This window comes from Macaca fascicularis, chromosome 12 (assembly GCF_037993035.2).
Source record: "Macaca fascicularis isolate 582-1 chromosome 12, T2T-MFA8v1.1".
NCBI classification, from domain to species: Eukaryota; Metazoa; Chordata; class Mammalia; order Primates; family Cercopithecidae; genus Macaca; species Macaca fascicularis.
The window spans coordinates 105,828,152-105,848,184 of record NC_088386.1 but is presented as its reverse complement, the minus strand read 5'-3'; the positions used below and the strand labels follow the sequence as shown (position 1 = coordinate 105,848,184).

General features: G+C 35.6%; 1 protein-coding gene across 20 annotated transcripts in view; it reads right to left on the bottom strand.

Moving 5' to 3' along the window:
• Window positions 1-166: 166 nt before the first annotated feature.
• UNC80 (unc-80 homolog, NALCN channel complex subunit) overlaps window positions 167-20,033 on the bottom strand; it is a 230,607-nt gene continuing 210,740 nt past the window's right edge. For 15 of the 20 annotated variants that reach the window (XM_005574142.5, XM_065526003.2, XM_065526008.2 and 12 more), the window contains 6 exons: window positions 17,085-17,223; window positions 14,508-14,564; window positions 7,182-7,263; window positions 5,999-6,110; window positions 5,160-5,359; window positions 2,225-4,094 (listed from right to left, as the gene is read on the bottom strand). In XM_005574142.5, the coding sequence (XP_005574199.3) occupies window positions 3,828-4,094; window positions 5,160-5,359; window positions 5,999-6,110; window positions 7,182-7,263; window positions 14,508-14,564; window positions 17,085-17,223 (857 nt within the window). In that variant the 3' untranslated portion in view covers window positions 2,225-3,827. Of the gene's footprint in view, window positions 4,095-5,159; window positions 5,360-5,998; window positions 6,111-7,181; window positions 7,264-14,507; window positions 14,565-15,170; window positions 15,224-17,084; window positions 17,224-20,033 lie in introns of all 20 variants that reach the window. The other 5 variants (XM_005574149.4, XM_045367643.2, XR_012421433.1 and 2 more) reach the window with 4 other exon arrangements.

Sequence of the window (20,033 nt, the reverse complement as noted above, 5' to 3'; positions counted from 1 at the left end):
GTATTGGAGGTATCTAACTGGATGGTCGTGACCTCAGGCCAGACCGGGGAGGTTGAGGATGGACAGCAAGGCATTAACAAAGGCACACCCCAGGGATCCAAAATGAACATCTTCCTGAATGAGTCAACCTATTCCCTACATTAAGAAATGAAACAGGCATCTTAAATGTTTTTAGATGTATTTTATTATATGTGCATACCTAAACACAGAAGTCTTAATATCTTTCATAAATATCTTTCATAAACATTTCAGTATTTATTCATATGTATTTTTTCCATGTTCTTTGGTCATTCAATGTTCATAATAGACTTTATAGTTATCTGAGGGAAGTCGGCTGTGTAGTCAATCTTTTGTTTTAACCTATAAAATGGCTAATACAGGATTTTCATCCTGTGGTCACAGTGACTATTCAAAGATTTATGGAGGTAAATTGATCTGTAATCCTAAATGATCATAAAATAATATAAGTAAATTTGTCTTAAGCTTTTCCAAATACATTCTGCCCTCAACTTGTTTTTATTCTCCTGAGTGTCAAACCAAAACTTGTTTCTGAAATGCTGCAGTTGAAACCCACTAAAGTAAAAGAAATGGGACTTTTTACCCCCTAGCAAGACAAGGTCATGGAATTGGAAGAGTGAGGTCATAGGGCAACAGCATGACTTGGTGTGATAGCAGCAAATTCTGGAGACTGTTCTATTAAAGTATCCTTTATAACTTGAGGAAGGATATTTAATTCATGTTTTTGACTATAATTCTATTCATTTATGACCCTTTCTTCCCTGTATTCTCATCTTAGATACTCTCAGAGGTGGGCAGCAGAGTGGAGAAAGTTCTTTGTTGACTAAAGGAATATAATGCTAAAGAAGAGAGGAGCTATCACCTTGTTTAAGGTACTCTTGGAGGCTTGAAAGAGCAAACCAGTTACTCCCAGCCTGTGCAACAAGCCCTAACCAGATCACTAGTACCACAGATTTTTCCACCAGCACTGCCATGCCCATTTATGCCTTTTGATTTTGACACTGTAGTTCTAAGTGCCTTGTCTTAATGCACTCAATAACTCAGTTTCTTTTTCAGAAAAATGACATAGCTTATCTAATAGAAATCTAGAAAGCAGCAAATACTGAAAAATGAAAGTAAAATGTTTTGCTATAGGAGATCCTATATCCAGGATTTAAACTGTTTTAATTGCATCTGAGTCATACTATCATGGAGAACACATGGTTTATTCCAAGGTCTCTCAAAAGTTAATTTCAGAAGAAGCAACTTCTTTGTGGAGTCTAATTTTTTCTACATGGGAAGTGGGTACCTTTTTTGTTTTTCCTCTGAATAAGATAAATATCATTAAGCATCATGGCTGAAAAGAAATGATCTATATTACCAACACTGTATTTATCATATGTAGTAATTAGCTTTTAGTCATGTACTTAATAATATTTTGAATATTTATCTTGAACTTTTTTCTAATCTTCCCCAACTTTTTTTTTTTTTAATAGTTATTCCTTTCAAACTCCAGGTAACAGTATTCCTGAGAATACATCTTGTGACAGTTTTATGCACATACATATAGATACTTTAGCCATTACACATAAACATTCAACACATTACATTCAACACATTTAAGGGCACCTTAAATGGAACAGATGCACACATCTGCAAAATTTCAATAGTCCCAGTATGAAAACATTCCTACTCTGTAAGGCCCTGTTTCTCAGAGTGGAGGCTTTTTTGCAAGATACAACATTGCTTAGCTTATTGAAAGTTTCTAATAGACTTCCACACACAAGAGTGAAGGAGTCAGGCTAAAAGGCAGACAGACCAGCATAATCATGTTCAAAACAGCCCAACAGTTTTTAAATACATATAAAGGTATTTATGATTCTTGTTGGATATTTAACAATCTTCTTTGACTTCTTTGCTATTTAAATATTTCATACAATTATACATAGATAATTTGAATCAAGAAACTGGAACAAAGCACACACATACATAGAGACGCACAATAGCCCAGACACTTGTAATTACCAAACATAAGGCCTCTAATGCTAATTGAGCAGCATAATTTTTAACAGGTGAAATATATCAGCTTGGAATCATAAAACCACTTAACATTTATATTCCTGCACTTGAGAATTATTTCAGCATTAACTGTAAATAACATGAAAATATTGTAAAACATAAAAGAGGTCATTTACTGCCTCCATTTTCTGAATTGTTAGATTTGAAATTTTTAGTTTTGTTCTTATATCTTTAACTCATGGATATCTTTCATTCTCTTACTGAATAGGACCATAACCCCAAATTATATTTGAAATTATAAACCACAATATAAACAATGCCTATTTAATAAGCAATTCTAACAAAAAATAATTTTCCTTTATGATTAAGGTGGGTTTAGTAGGTATCTTCTTTATATACGTACACATTTCACAGCCAACACACTCAAAGTTTAAGCATACAGAATGTGTTTTAAATTCATTGCAGGGTAATCAAAGTCTATATTTAACTTCATCTTGAGGACTAAAACACATACACGCACGCACACATACACCACCATACCAATTTAAGTATGTATATGAGTTTGTATATGCTTAGTTGTTAGGTAACAGTTTTCTAATGTAAACTGCTAAAATTTTGAAATTCAATTGTGAACCACATGATGCACAGCCCTGCTATAGGATCAGTAACACACTAGGTGTTGGCCTCACAAGCCTTCTAAGTGTTACACTTTTCTTGAAGTAACTGAACTTCAAGTTAAAGGCCTATTTGTAAAATATATAAACTGGAGGTGTCTATGAAGAAATTGCTTACTTTATACGTTTTTCCTTATAAACTTAGATGTTCCAAGTATCATAAGAATATTGTTTCTATTAAGAAAATGTTATTTTATTAAACCGATTCTAACAACACTAACTTTAATATTTGAAAATATGCCCTCCAGGGCAGGCACAGGATACTGTAAGGAAAAGTATTACTAATCACATTTTCCAGTATCTTCTAATCTTGGTATTGATGTAGTCAGGGCTAGGAATAGGAATACCATCTCTTTTAAGTGATTATATTTACATTTGGTTTTTATAATTGTATAGGCTGTTCAGGTTCTTAATTCAGAATTATTTCTGATGATTTCTAGAATATTCTCTAATATTCTAATGTGATATATTATGAAATGGGATGATCTTATGCCATTTGCATTTTGATTTACAACATGCAATGAAAATGGTAGTTGAAAAATAAATATCTAAAAGTCCACAGCTCTCTATATAGTTTTTTTTCTTCATCTAAATGGCTGTATTGTTAATCAAAACAAAAATGGCTGTAGGCTTATTTGTTATTTAGTCTCCCCAAAGTAATGTTTTCCTTATTTTTTTAATGTAAATTGCTACTTATATAGCCAACCTGAATTAATATTTTTAAAACTATAAAAATAAATATTTGCATGAGATGTATAATGTGAGTAATCTCAAAAAATTGCATTCTATTTTTAGATCCTATTATTAATATTTCTCTGAAAGCAGTGCTGAATAGTATATATTTTTAACTGCTGAAGGCTTCTTGAATCATAAACAATGTACAGTGAAATGGCTCTTTCCCCTTATTCCTCCCTGGTTTTATGATTTTTGCACAACTAAATCCTTTCAGCCATTGACTCTTAAAATGTTTATGAAACATTATGTATATTGGCAGCAAAACCTATTCAGATTTGTGCCACCCATTAAAAGTAAAGTGCTATTTTGTAATTAATCTTTTTCAAGCAAAAGTATTGAACTTGTAGTAGAAAGATCACTTTCATGTCTTCTCTATACCTGCAGAGCTTACAAGATACAGAATTAAACATGAGACTCATCTAAGACTGCATCCGTTTTCCCCAGCTCAGTGGGAGTATAGGTGAACTGGCTAGACAGTAGTGGGTTCTCCATGCCATTTTCCTCACTGATGTGAAGGACAGTGTCTCCATGCTGGAGGAGGCTGGATGTCTCGAGGCCTGTGAAGTCATCAGGGTCAGAGAGTTGGGTAGAGAGTGGACTGTGTGCAGTAGCACCTTGCGCTTCTGTGTCCTCCTTCTTTTCTCCTTCTTCAGTGGGGAGGTTCTCACTCTGTGATCGAAAGGATCATAACATTATGGAAAGATAGGATGGGTACCAGAGAAGAACATCAAAAAATGTTGTTGTCTAGTGGTAATGGGAAAAGGAATCAGATGGCTAGTCCCAGTTCCAGCCTTTGTAATAGGTAGGATATTATGTAAGCCCTTCCAACTTTCTAACCCTCAGTTTTTGAACCTGGAACATGAACACAATTTTTTGTCTTGCTTATCTTGTAAACTGTGAGGATCAAATGAGATAATAAAGCTTAGTGTTAAAATGTTTTTTAACCATTAAAGTCTATACAAATGTATACAGTAACATTGCCCTTTAGTTTTCCTTAAATACCACATGAGAAGAAGGTAAAAGTCTAAGAATTCATTGATAAAAATGAAAAGAAAAAATATACCAAAACAAGAAAAATATCAGTGGGAAAAATAGCAAAACAATGAGGAAAAAGATCAAAACGAAAAGTTCCTTTCATCTTATAGGACATAGAGGTTCTATATTTAAAGGCTTTATCTAAACTGGTAACTTCATTTTTTTTAATTGAAGTATCTTTCAGCTATCCTTTATCTGAAATGCTTGGAACCACAAGTGCTTTGGATTCTAATTTTGGAATATTTGCATTATATACTTACCTGGTTGAGCATCCTTAATCCAAAAATCTGAAATCCAAAATGCTCCAAGAAGCATTTTCTTTGAACATGAACTTCGAATGTTATATCAGCACTTAAAAAGTTTCAAATTTTGGAGCATTTTAGGTTTTAGATTTTTGTATTATGGATGCTCAACCTATATAAACCTGTTGTAAATAGCTGTTGTAGCTGCAAAGCATTTTCTCTTGGGTTTTTCATAAGTAAAAATACCAAGGCTTTCCTTGGTCCTTCTTAAGTGGATATATTCCTGGCTATACTTTATATAGATTTTCTCTTTCATGATGGCAGGAGCAGTATCTGTTTGGATAACAAAGCATTGCAGACCTGGACTTAATTATATGGAATAAATGTGCATATCCAAGTGGCTGCTAGAAGTAAGTACACAGGGAGCAAGCCTTGCCTGTTTCTCTAGTGCCCTCACCTGCTTAGGAGACAGGCTGTGGAGATCCGCAACAACTATGGCGGGAGAAGATGTGAGGACTGGTTCGTCCATTGCTTCTGGTTTCCTAGATGGGGCTGGGCTGCAGCCCTGTAGTTGGCCTGTTGCAGGAAGTGCATCTGTTGGGGCAGCTGCTGGCTCTGGCTGAGCTTCAATGAAGGTCACAGATCGTTTCTGATCCGCTGCAGGTAGAAGTGAAACAGTAAATTGGGGAGAAGTTGGCGGAAATGAACTGTCAATGCTTAATAGTTGATTGTAACCAGTGTTTCCTGGGGATTTTTTTTTTAAACAAAAACATTGCTGGTTTATTAATACATGAGAACATGTTTGAACATTTTGCGCATGTTTGATTTTATCTTCTTACAAAGAATAAGACTTAGGTAGAAAAAACATTTTCACATAAATGGCCTAAAATAACATTTGTATAGAGCATTAGTTGAAGTTGATCATTCCTCATAACAACAGCCAAAAGGACTTAAAAGTTCCTATTATTCATCATAGCTTTACCTTCAATGACATATATAGCAAGCCCAGTTCTTGGCTTCAGTAAAGAAATCACATCCTTTTATAGTCAAATTTCCCAGTATTAGTGGTTTACCTTGGGCTCTTTCATTTTTTCTAGGTTCTTGGGGTAGAGACAGGGATTGGGGATGGCAAGAAGAAAAAAAGACACTACAGTTTTCTGGGAAACTCCTTCCCTTATGTTAGCACCTCCCCAAAGGTGTGCTTATCTCCATCAGCTTGGTTTTTGTAAGCCTTCCTGGCTGAGTTGCATGGCATCATGTCAATGGTATAGTCAGAAGGGACACAGGAGGCCTTACCAGACGGCTTCGTTTTAGGTTGAATGCTCCTGCGAGTGGTTGACAGCCGAGCCCCATGGCGATTTCTGGATTCAGTCTGAGTTTTCTGACGTGATAGTAGAGGACGTCTTAGCTAAAGAGAATAGGCAGAATAAAACTTGCAAGAGGGTCTAACGGCTTAGGAGGAAATTGTTTCCTTATTTATATGTTTCTGTGAATTCTTATGGTTGTTCCTTACATTTATAGCTGATAAATTTATTTCTGCATATTTAACTATAAGTATTTTCTTCTGACATCCCCTTTAGCTAGTTCATCTCCCAATTATGACTCCTTTATATATGCCAAGAACATTGACTAACACAATTTAGATCATAAACTTGAGAATTTCAGTAATTTTAGGATGCAAAATGAGTAACTATTGCTTACTGATCAACCTTTGCTCATTGCTCATTTAAAACTTATAGTTGAACATATGCTTTCAAAGGGGAGGTTTATTTTTAAAACCTCAGATGCTGGCCAAGTGCCTGGTACCTCAATCAATAATGGGAAGCTCCTGTGGAAGCAACAGTGATAAGCCGCTTTCAGATTTTTATTTAGCAAGTGATGTAAAAGAACTCCATCTAAGATAATCTGTAAAGATGATCTTTACTTCAGTTTGCTTTAAATTAAATAACCTTGAAATGAGAAAGGACTTGTTTTTCTTTGCCTTTATGTAGAAACAGGCCTTAAATCAACTGTATAACAAATCTTTCTCTATCACTAAGTTTGGCTAGTAAAGAAGGTTTCTGGGTAAGGAACAAACAGAATTATAGCCCCACTTACTTTACCACATAATCAGCTTTGCTAATAAGAACATTCAGAGCTAAAAGAGAAGATGGAAACATTTGGCTTGCCTAAGTACTTACCATGTTTTAAAGTTGCTCTGTGCTGCTTATTTTTGGTAGGGTGAATGCAAAATGTAAATTTTTTAAAAAAATACATTGTTTTATTTAGTTAGTTAGTTTTTAAGAGACAGAGTCTTACTATGTTGCCCAGGCTGGACTCTAACTCCTGGGCTCAAGCAATCCTCCCACATTAGCCTCCCCAGTAACTGGGATTCCGGGCACACCCAGCAGCAAAATATCTTAATATACATGGGCATTAAAAATCACACAGAGCTTCCAATTCGTAGGATGGTTCTCTTGTGCTTTAAGGGTCTACTTACCTGCCTCAGGCCCCTCTTCCTCCCCAGCGGCTGCTGAACGAGGAGGTTCTGTTGACCAGGTTCACTCTGTATACTTGCCACCCTGCCAAGCATCAACAGTGTTAGTGTACCCCAGAGAGTACAGGAGACCATCCTCTGGTGGGTGTTAGCCAAAACCACTTGTATGATACAGTCACTTCAAAGATACCATTATCTTTGAAGGATGGTTGGGAGAGTCCCTGGGATGGGCGTTTTCAAAGGTTTGGGAGGGAGGACAAGGCCTGTAGCCCCAAGCTTCCAAAATTGAGATTCTGTTTTCAATCACTGATGCCGTATCTATCATTCAGAAAACATTGGTTTGATCACACCCCTGGTTTGGAAGCCACCAAAAGGTATAAGATGTCATATTCTAATCTCAATTTTTTTTCCCAAGGGGAAGGGAAACGGTGGTGACAAACAAACACAAACAACTCTATCACATGGATGGGAACACCTTTTTAAAATTTCAATTTAAATGAAAATAAGATGGACAAATATCGAACACATCAGACACAGAATTTATTTGGGTGAAGGGGCACATTCAACACATGTTTGCAGCCTGAAGTCTCTGTGACTACCAAGTAAATGAATAGTCACATGGGTAAACAATTTTTTTAAAAACATGGTTTTAGATTTAAAAGGCTGGCAAAGTATAGCTATAGTTAAGCTATCATTACAACTCAGGAGCTTTAAAATCGAGTAACTGCACTCAAACATACCATGCAGTTTATAAAAGCAACAACCTGCTCCCCCCAAATGTACTGTGTATGTGTGTCTTTTGTACGCAAAAATGACTGGAAATAGTTGCTATTTAGTGTTGGGTGAAGCTGAAAATACTGACATGGGCCCATGGTCGTTTTTCATTCTGCATGCACGTATAAAAGGTATTTATAATGGGAGTGGGGGTGAAGAAAAGAAGTATCCTGTGCCCCAGAGAATATTATAATTCTGTGGATGATGCCAATGTGATTCTTTGGTTAATGGTTAATTAATTTCTGCTTTGCCTTTGCAAAAGGAGAGTCATCTACAGATAGTTCGTAAGAGTATAATATTCCACAGAGGAATCCAGAGTCAGCAACTGTCCAGGGAAAAGAAAGACTATATCTGTTTATTTCCTTTTTTTTTTTTTAAGGGCTACTTAAATACCCAGCTGCAGTAGTAAGGAGAGAAACTGGTGGCAAGACAGGCAATCAGATGTTCCCCTTTTGTGTTAATAATTGGTTAATCATCACAAAGTTGACACAGTCACATTTGTCATTTTTTTAAAGTCTTACGTTTCCACTAAAAAATCAATGTGATTCCCAAATAGGGTTTATCACAGTTTTTATGAAATAAGGATGTAATTACACCGTTTGGGGTTCACCATAACAAAATTCATAAAGGGTACCAAAACAGGTGCTTTTTAAACTTTCTTGTTCTCCTGAATGTCAACTTCAAAAAGATCAATGTTCATTATCCTTATACATATATAACGCTGAAACAGATATGACCTTTCCATGAAGATAGAAAATTACCCCAAAGGAACAATGCAATAAATTCTGATAAGCAATCCAGACTAAGTTGCTGGCATGTTTGAAATGACATCTCCTTATTAATTATACATGTTAACGTGTCTGTTAAGTTGGAAAGAGTATTCAATAACCATATGCACAAAAGTAGAAACAAGTTTCTCCTAATACTAAGCAAAGCTTTCATTGGAATGGATTCTTCATTGACATCTAAATGTTACCTCAGTTCCCTTGGCCATTAAGAGGAGGTTAATACTTACCAACTACCTCCCATTAAGGTAGAGAAAAGAAGTTAGTTGATGTACAATGGTGTGAACATGAAAAGTGATGTACATAGCATGCTTTCTTGTTTTACATTTGATGTTGTAATGAGTTTATTGCTTCTAGAATACTAAAAGGAAGCAGGTAATAAAATGTTTTGAAAATAATAGGGCAGAGAAAATGAAATCGAGGCAGTCCACTTGTCTCATTTTTATTCAGGAATCTGTGATTGTGAGAAAAAATGGTGTAAGAAAAGAAAAGAAATTCACGTTACTTAGGGAGTGTTAAATGTCAAAACATAATGGTAATTTCATGATGATTATTCCAGGAGAGGATCATAAGCACTGAAATTTTCTCTATGGATAGAGAGGCTTATATCTAAGAGATGCATCAAGTTTGTAGCTTTAGTATTTAGCTGTTCCGTAAATGATATAGCATTTCATCATGGAATGCACCCATCAAAGATGAAATTACAAAATATATCCTTGGAAATATCCCAGCTTATGAATTATACTCACTCTAAAAATGTGATCGCTAACATGTTTATATTTGGAATACTGAAGGCTGGCTTAACTCTGTACAGTTAGGAATAAGCATCCAAAAAAGTTCACAATGATAATTTATACAGATCATGTTTCTTTTTCTGGGGTTTATATCAAATTGAAGTTGCATATAAAAAGTTTCAATTTAGCTTCTCTCCACATCATGTAATATTTCAGTCATCTGCAGGATTTGTGATGTATGACTATAAGATGTGCAATACTAGAATGAACCAGAAGACTAAGGGGTTTTCACTAAGCACCTCTCTATGTTATGTCCAGTTTTTATTTAAATTGTTTGAAACAGTCCCATCATAGTTCCTACCTACTACAACTGCAGTAATCAAAATTATTTTTCCCTTTAGGGAAATACAATGTTATATTTGATAATCAAATTTTAAATTATTATATTGTATTTTATGGTCACAAAATATCATACTCCAATACACAACTGAATCCTTTCAGATAAGTGAAATATTTATTTCATGTTCTGAAAAGTTGAGACTATCTGTCGAAATATGTCAGACTAGTGAGACAACTTCTTAAAACTGTCCAACAAAGAAAACTGGTTTTCTAATTTTTTTTTTTTTTTTTTTGAGACAGAGTCTTGCTCTGTTGCGCAGGCTGGAGTGCAGTGGCGCTATCTTGGCTCACTGCATCCTCCACCTCCTGCGTTCAAACAATTCTCATGCCTCAGCCTCCTAAGAGGCTGAGATTACAGACGTGTGCTACCACACCTATTTTTTTTTTTTTTTTTTTTTTTTTTGGTATTTTTAGTAGAGACAGGGTTTCACCATGTTGCCCAGGCTGGTCTCAAACTCCTGGCCTCAAGCAATCTGCCTTCCTCGGCCTCCCAAAGTGCTGGAATTACAGGCATAAGCCATGGTACCCAGCCAGGTTTCCTAAAATTTTTAATCTTGGGAATGAGATATGACTGATTTCCACAGTTTTGGCCATGTAATAGGGTGGAACAATAAGGATATAAGCAAATAAAGTTTTCTAAATTGAAGCTAACATCTTACAATATATTTAGGAGTAAATAATCTCATATTTTTGAGTCAATGAAAAATATCACTATGGCAAACCATATAATCTAGGTCTTAGAGAAGTAAATGCAACTGGGGTTCAGCAGAACTGTTGTGACCAATATTATCTACAAAAACCAAAAGCATCTTTTTTTGAAATGCAAGGAAGTAACTTATAAGCTAGGGAAATTCAGAGAATGCTAGGTAGACAATTCTGACATAGATGACCTCTTCTCTCCTATATCAGTATAATGCCCTGGATTGCAGTATATAAATATGTATGCTTCTCCTAATGGAATATATACCTAATACTATGGAGGTATATAGTGCATAAAGGATATATTTTATAAAGTGTATCTTTTATGCACTATATACACTTTGTCCTTTATAAAGGATGCACTTTATAAATAAGGTAGAAAGGACAGGTAAACAAGGGCCATTCACTAATGCAATAAAAATTCCTATCACTCATTTCAAAATTATAAAAAAATTATAGATTGAAATAGATTTCTCACAAATTAAAAATTTAAGTAGAAGCACTAGGTGAGACCAGCACATGGAAAAGTGAATTCATATTTTCATTGCTTTTATCTGTGCTTTTGGTTTCAATTTTAACGTGGTTAGAGAAATTTAGAGGTGGCACAAAAGACATGCAGCATCATCGTTTACCCTGAGTGATTGCCTTGTGACAGGAATGCATGAAGCCAGCACTTCATGGGAGCGATAAGGCATCTGTAGAGAGCAGGGAAATACACAGTAAAATAAATCCTACTCCCCCTTTTCTCAATAAAAGATTATTGTTTAAAATTTACTTAACCTCAGCAACATTTGAGAAACTATATCTTAAGTGCCACATAATTTAGAGATTACAGGGTAAAATCACACTGAAAGAGGGAATAATCTGGATCTTAGATATACTGTGAGAACTGATTTAGCAATGGCAAAGTAGATATCTGTGTATCACAACACATTTTCTTAGTCATTAATTCTCAGCTACTTAAAAAGTTTTTTTTGTTTGTTTTTTTTGTTTTTTTTTTGTACTTTAAGAGTTCTTGCCAAGTTTTTATGCTTCGAAAGTGTATAATCATGAGATGGGTTCCACTATAGAGGTTATTTTTCTTTCTTTTCACCTAGACTATATAGTCTTGTTTAAATGTTTTTATTTTTCACTGTGATTAAAAGTATCCTTGCAAAATCAAATAGCATTATAACCTTTTTTTTTTTTAAATTAAGAGTTGACTGTCAATTCCTGCCTTTCAAAATGTTCTAACATGTCTAACCAAAATCTAATTCTTTGCTGTAAACATCTGGCCGTAAGTTCTTGAATAGCCTCTGTATGTCTCTATTCTTCTGGAGAGAAAACATGTCCATGGATATGTGTGTATGTTTCATGGTAGAGACAGAGAAGGAACATCTACAATGAATTTCTATATCCCTAAGAGCAACACTCTCTAGAGAAGAGAATTCTCCCATGGAATATTATTTCAGTTTATTTATTTCCAATACAAAGAATCTTTTCTGCAGAGCATAGTGTTTCTAATAGGCTATTTCTGGGGATGAATCTAAAAGAAACCAGTTGGCACATTTAAAAAAAAAATCCTAGAAGTAATTTTCGAAAGGTATGGAAAATTTTTATTGATTTCCACCTATTCATCAGGTTATCTTGGTCTCTTCCTCATTTAGCCCACTCCATCCAACTTACCCCTTTTGTCTAAAACAAATGTACTTTCAAAAGCAAATTCTCATGCAAGTTTGGTAAAATGTTATAAGAGGGTGGGAACAGCAGAGTTTATTATTTTCCTGATATTCTCTAAGCTTTAAGGCCAGATTTTCATTAGGACTACTTTGGGTGTATTTTAGGTCCTCAGTGTTGGAGTGTATGCTAAGTGTAATTACGTGGTTAATGCCTTACTACTTCAGGATTTTAAGAGTCTGCAGCTTAAAGGAAGTTCATGACAAAAATAAGAAAATCTGGAAGTAAAAGTATATCTCCTATTTTATAAACCAACCTCCTAGTAAATGCCAAAAGTTCCTCTCCTCCAAAGAGAACTTGGTGACATGATGTAGTTCAAGAGATACAATTTGCAGGGTATGGCAAAAGTGGATGTGCTACTGGTTGGTAGAAAGCCTCTGTGCTATCAGAATTATTTCAGAATCCAAAGTGAATGCCTCATCTTCCCATTTCTTAATGACCACAACTGGGTCTGGGTGACTCACACCCAGAACTAAAACACAATGGTCACAGAAAACAATGGATCAACAGCGGATGATGTAAGACAGTCATCAAAGTACTACCATGACTGACTAATTCAGTTGTAGACAAATCAATAGCTTCGGCTCTGAACCAGTCTCACCTACCAAAAACTTTGTGTTTATTTCCATTGACACTGGAACCAGGACACACTGAATTGGTTTAGAAAACTACAAATAGGTCCTTTGAACCCTGAGCCTACCAGAGAGGGCCAAATACTTGGGAGAATTCATAAAAATAATCTCAAACTCCTGCCTTCTTTCACCAACCCTGTACTAGTCCTTACTTATCAAGAGTAGAATTTGGCCTAATTAGAAAAGCCCCAGCACAAAGCTAGCTAAGTGGAAGTCTGATTTAATACTCTCTACTCTCAGTAGGACACTGAAATTGTCTTCTAATCAAGGTTCCCATCCCACATGTAATTTTAAACATTAAATACCTGCTTTCTTTGAAAGCAATGACCATCCTTGCTAGACTTGGTTCAGATCTCTTCCAACACCCTGAACAAAAAAGGGAAGTCCTCTTGAGGACTGTTTTGTTTCTCAACTTCCTCCTTGCCCCCAAAGCTCCTGCTAATGGAATTAAGTCTTCACTCTGCAGCACTTCCACATTTACCACCAATAAGAGACTGATCTGTCAAGGTGAGGGCTGGCAAACACGAATGTCATGAATTATGGGTCTGGTTAAAAAAAAAAAAATACACCCAATGATGGACTACATTTCCCATTTTCAATTGCAAAAGAAAATGTGAAATCTGAACAAGATGCAAAGAAAACAAAAGACAACCTTTCACAGGAACAGCCTCTCAACATTTCCTCATCTTTGTGATAAAGCAATAAACATGGGTGTATTGTACTCACTATACAGTGCAAACCTGAAAGGGAATGTTATCTCTTGAGATGGCACAAAGATACTCTAAGAATGAACAAGAAGTCTTACCCCTAATGAGGATTAGTTGAGAGGTGTGAATCAACAGCACAAGATTAGGAATGTTTGACGTGGTTTATCTGAGTGTTAAAGGTGCAGTCCCCTTTTCTGAAGCTTTAAACCAGTAGCCAAGACATTATATTATTTGCATCATAAGACTTCTCTTACTTACCAAGAAATGTTTGTGTCTGACATTTCATGCAAGCTTTGGAGTCACCTTTGTGCTAGAACAGACATTCTTTATATAAGTGTTGCTGAAACAAGCTACTATAGAAGTCTGCCCAATAGCATGCATTAAAGAGAAGGAATTATAGTATATAAATTGTATCCACATTACTACTATTTTATAACATCATTGTCTGTTTTCTTACCATCCATGGTATTAGTTAAAAGACCTGTCTTGATTTAATAAGGGGCTTCTTGATGATGGGCCTCTGAAAAACAATTCTTAATATCAGTGTGGGAGGGATTAATTAGATGGGATAAATTTAACATTTGGCATACCAAACTTTTTAGACATCCATGGGAAACGCCCCATAAAGAATTCTATAAATTTTTTTAAAGTAAGCTTTTCAGGCTTACTTGATTGAGATTGAGCTCTGAAGCTGAAAATGAAGGAGGGTTTGCTACACCTTTGACTTCCAGGCTCATATGTTCATGAACAACAAAGGGCAAGGAATGGAAATAGATATTAAGACGGGGCGAGAAGAGACAGAGAAGACAGAGAGACAGAGGAGACAGGGAACAGCTAGTTTCCCAGCACAGACACCAATAGACAGGTAGCATTGACACTGTACCTAGAGAGGCTGCCCTCAGCGGCCAGGCCCTGGGAGTCATCGAGGACATTAGGTTCACTGCAGGAGGGGTAGGGAGATGAAGCATTTAGGGAAAGAAAATGAAAAAAAAAGAAAAAAGAAAAAAGGCATGCAATTTTCTGCTTCCAAGAACCAAAAATAAATAGATTTAACAGAACAAGGAAGGAAAAGGAGACAGTCAACCATTTCACCTTGTGCTGGGTTTGTCAAGACATAGGACTCAAGGCAATGGGGGAGGAAGGGCTTTGGATGGATACAACTTTCAGAGGAGTAACCTATTTATTGGTCAAGAGTTAAAATCAACTCCAAATGGGCCCATAGGCTCTGAAACACATTGCAGAATGAATCTGTAGAAGATGAAACTATCACTTCCTTTGGTAACCATTTGACTAGGTGGTGATTATTTTTAACCTGTCTTATGTACATGGCGTTTCATTGACCAGGACCCTGCTTCTTTCTTGTGCATTCTAACGTTAGCACACAGAAACCACTTACCATGAACTGCCACAACCAAGCTCTTGGAACTGATGCCATTAAGAAAAGCAAAGAAAGAACACAACTTTCCCTGCTAATTTTGCAGTGAAAATGCAAGTAAACAAACGAAAGGAAGATATCTTGGAAAATTCACATGGAACTCGCATTTACCTCCTTACTCTCCATCCTCTAGTGACTGAATTGTAAATGCCAAAAGAAGAAACCTGTCAGGTTGGTGAGAGAATAATTAAATTGTTTATCGATTGATATGTATGTAGCTGAACTGAGATTTGTGAACAGAAACTGTCATGCTTTATCTGTCCTTCCTTCAGCGCCTCGCATTGAGCTAAGCATCTGTGAGGCACTCAATAAATACTTGTTAAGTTGGAGAGAACTAAACCATTTAGAAAACTGGAGTGCCTGGCCCCAAAGAATTGAGGCTCACCTAAAAGTACACCATAAAAACAGCCTCTGTCCCTAGGAAGAGACTCACTTCTCTTATGTACAGATACAGTATTATTACCTTCGCTAGTCTTCCAAAATATGAATGAAACCCAAACTATTTAACTACATTATTTTTTCTTGATTTCTAGAAAACAAGAAAATGTACAATCAAGATATGTATGATAGGACAAATTTTCTCCCTGCAATCAACTTGACCCCTTAATGAATATGTAAAAAGGAAATTGATGGCCTGGTTATTTTAGGTAAATAACAACAAAAAACCTCTATGAAATTTCTACAATTCTATAATTTAAATAAAACTTTCAAATAATTGATTTTTAAAAATATTCTTCATAGAACCATGCACATTGCTAGCAATTAAAAATACACTGATAGCTACCAATGTTAGCTGCTTGTGTGGCTTTATATCTTTTTTTGGACATGTTATTGTTTGGCTTTGATTTTGTTCACACTTTTTGTTTATAAGACTTCCTTTTCAAAGGAAAATTACCAAATAGTAGGTAAAACAATTTCTTACAATGATACAAACCTTTATATAGTATTAATCTTTGTAATAATTAAATGGTACTTACATAAAACATTGCCTTCTTAAAAAGTACACAACTTGCTTATTAATGATTTATCATTTTACCCTATTCTTTGATATTCTCCAAACTTGGGCTTTATTTCACAAATTTTATTTCATCTGTGTAGTCCATGAACCATTTGCTAAAGGATTTGGGTACAGGATAATTATTTCTACATATAAACTGGTTTTATGTGAACATCACAATATGCCCTGAATTTTATTATTTTCCATGTGTGAATTGTACTACAATGAATCTATAGGTATTAAAAATAAGCAACACACTAAAATCACATAAGGTCAATTCCTTGAAAAACTCAGTCCTGAAGTGAAAATATCATTGGTTCCAAAACATTTATCTACTTAAGATAAATGTTTTGACTCATGTCAGATCGTTTTCATTATACTTTTATTGTATATACATATCTTGGATTTTTTTTTACTTACATTCTTAAAAGACAGGACACACAAATAAAATATTTAAAGGGGTTTTGTCATGGAATCACAGAACTATAGATGGAGAAGTTACCTTAAAGGTCATTTTAGCAAACCTCTTCATTTTATGAAGGGAAGAACTGGATTACAGTTAAATGGCCTGCCCGAGGTCACACGCAGCGGCACAGATCCTTTTCTGCTTGGTTAAGCGTCACTACCTACAACTGAATCCTAATAATATATCAGAAGCCTAAACTTTACCAAATACGTAAAGATGGTCCTAACTCTTGCCAAGTACCCATCATTAGCTTAGCTAATGATAAATCTGAAATACAAGAATGTCATTTGACAACAGAAAGAAAACCATGTGTCTATGGAAAATGTTTAAGGAGAGACAATACTTGGATGAGAAACTGGGATCCCTTCTACTAGCTTGGCTTAGAAAACTGCAAAGTGTTGCCTGCAGGAACCTAGCTGACAAATCCTTTGTGGCATGATCTATCTAAAAGCATTACCATTGCTTGCTTCTCTTTTGGTCTTTGTAGAATAACAGGAGTGTATTTTCAGAATTTATAACTTTGCCCCCAAATGCAGAGTATAATATAACCATAGCTCTTTACCTCTGGCTGGGTAGCATGCCCACCTCAGCCTGAGGTGCAGACATGCTGGAGACGTGGCTGGAGAATCTCCTCCTTCCAATGGCACTCAGGAGGTAAGCTTCTTGTTCACTTACCACGCTGGGCATGCTTATAGAGTCATCTAAAAGGGGCAAAGGAATAGAGTGTTAAAAAACTATGACACTGATCAGAAAAACCCAACCAAAGCTGTACTTGGGTTCTGTCCTTGGCTTGTATACAACTTACGGCTGTCTGTAAAGCTAAATTATCATTGATCCCTTCATACAGATAAAAACAACTTAGACTTTTGGGGGTAATGATAATTCTTCACATCTATACATCTCCCACCCTTCTCCACTAGAACATCCTTCATGAAATAAATGTAAATTTTTACAAGTAGGCTATTTGTGAAAGTCAACAGGCATCAGCAAATTTAAGATTTGAGAAAAGCTAGCACATAATTTTTTAAAAACATTCCATAAATACTTCAGGGGACTTTGTTACTGAATGAGTCAAATACATTTCCTTGGCATTCAAAAAACTGCATTCAGTACAGTTAATAATTTATAGACTGCTGAGGGAAAGACAATTTCAGACATTTTTAGGAAAAATATTTGAAAGCTATAAAGTTAAGAAATAAATGCTTATTTTAACCAAAATTTTAAAATTTAAGTATGTGATCTTGTTTTCTCCATAGAAGCAGATGTTTTTTTTTTTTTTTGGTTTTGGTTTGTTTTTTGTTTTTGAGACAGAGGCTCGCTCTGTTGCCCAGGCTGGAGGGCACTGGCTCTATCTTGGCTCACTGCAACCTCTGCTTCCCAGGTTCAAGTGGTTCCCATGCCTCAGCCTCCAGAGTAGCTGGGACTAGTGGCGCACAACACCACGCTTGGCTAGTTTTTGTATTTTTAGTAGAGATGGGGTTTCATCATGTTGGCCAGGCTAGTCTCGAACTCCTGACCTCAGGTGATCCACCCGCCTCAGTCTCCCAAAGTGCTGGGATTACATGTGTGAGCCACTGTGCCCAGCCAGAAGCAGAAATTAATGTACTCAAATTCATACGAAAATTAGCTTTAGCACAGTATTTATGACAAAGTGACCTAATTCTAAAAGAGCTAATGTTGTTTGTTGATGAACACTAACGTTCTTTGATAAACATATTGAGTTTTGGAGAATGTGTGCTACCATATAAGATCATCTGATACTATTTATTTAAAATACCAAAGTAATCATATTTCTAATTGAACTTATTTCAAATCAAAACGTGAATATAAAAAGTGCTAGCAATTTTAATTTGCTATATAATCACTGACTGACAATTGATTCTTGTTATAGAATGATATTTTTTTTTACATGTGTCCACAGGAAGGAGAATAAACAAATGTGCCTTAAAAATATATTAAAAAAAACACGTGGTAGGATAGATTGAGCTATTTCTACAAAGGCCTTTCCCAAATCCTATTGATTATTCCCCCTTATTTGTACTCACATATCACGTAACACTTATGTCCCCAGTATTTGTTTGGTGATTAATCATGTGCTGTCTTCCACTAACTCTTTTGTTAAGTGTTCTTTATTGTAAATGTCTCTTATCTCCTCTACATAACTATATCTATTATAAGGTCTTAGAAAGCAGAGAACGTATCTTTCTCATACTTCCTTCTTCCTTATCTTATACCTGATAGGCCTTAATACAAGTCTGATTATTGAATGTAAGGAAGTTTAATTCAAAACAATGAACTGCTTTTCATAGCTCTCCTTGTTTAAATTAATACACACCCATATCACAAACACACAATACCATTTGTTAGTAATCTTGCTTTCATTGGGATCGTTGTGATGTCTGTGATCAGAGATATAAGCAAAAAATTGCATGGCTCCCCAATCCGCCTGCTGCCTCATCAGTATGTTAGTGTTGGCTTTTGGCCAGTGATATCCCTGTTTAAGTCTTACTTACTTTTCTTCCCTAGCTCCTTCCTACGGCTTAGGTAATCCATTATTTATAAGGTTACCTGCAAAATATATTTAGCTCTACAAAAATAGGTGATATAATTTCCTATAATTAATAAGAATTGCTGGGAGAGGCTACTTCAAGCATTAAATAAAAAATTGATTTTCTTTAAGTTTTACCCATACTTAATGGATATTTAAACTGCTGATCCTTTTCTTTCATGGTGTTTTCTCAGTCAAGATTTCCCTAACTACCACTTTAGCTGTATTTTCATGAGCAGTCACCAGGGTGATTTAGACACAAATGTGTCTATAGGTCAGCCGCAGGACAATATGATTTTTCCTTTGATCGATGCTGAAGCTAAATCTGCAAATATTACTGGTAAGTACTGACAAAGCATTTATTTTTTCTCTTCTCTTACATTCCCAACTGTCGTAGCACATTAAAACACTTTCATTCATCTTAGTTAATTAAAATTCTAACCTCAACTCTCATTTCTTCTATTTAATTTAGTTCAGAGTAGAGCATTTTGTTGTTGTTTGGTATGGAGAGCCTCTGAGTGAAGATCTAAACTTTGTTCTCATTCATATGGCATTGACAACACAACTTAGCTACAAACGCTGTAACATACAAGTGGAAAATAATTTATGCAATTTTAAGACTCCTGAAATGACAGTAGCATTTAATGGAATCTTTCACCCTAATTTTACTTTTTATAACCTCCTGTGAAGCATATATATGTAGTATTTCTCCTCATGTCATCACACCAAATCTCTAGCACATACCTTAGAAGCTTCTGGGCTGACCTAGTCACTGGGGATTCTCTTAACTCAAATTTGGAGTACTTTCCCTCAAGACAGCCTGCTGGTTTACATACTGGCTGGCAGAGCCAACTGGTCTTTTCTGAGTCCTAGGTATATACACGGCTCACTTTTCCTTGCCTAATGAGGCCATTTAGGTGTCGATTAACCCTCTAAGCAAGATGTCCAGGAAAAATGAGAGTA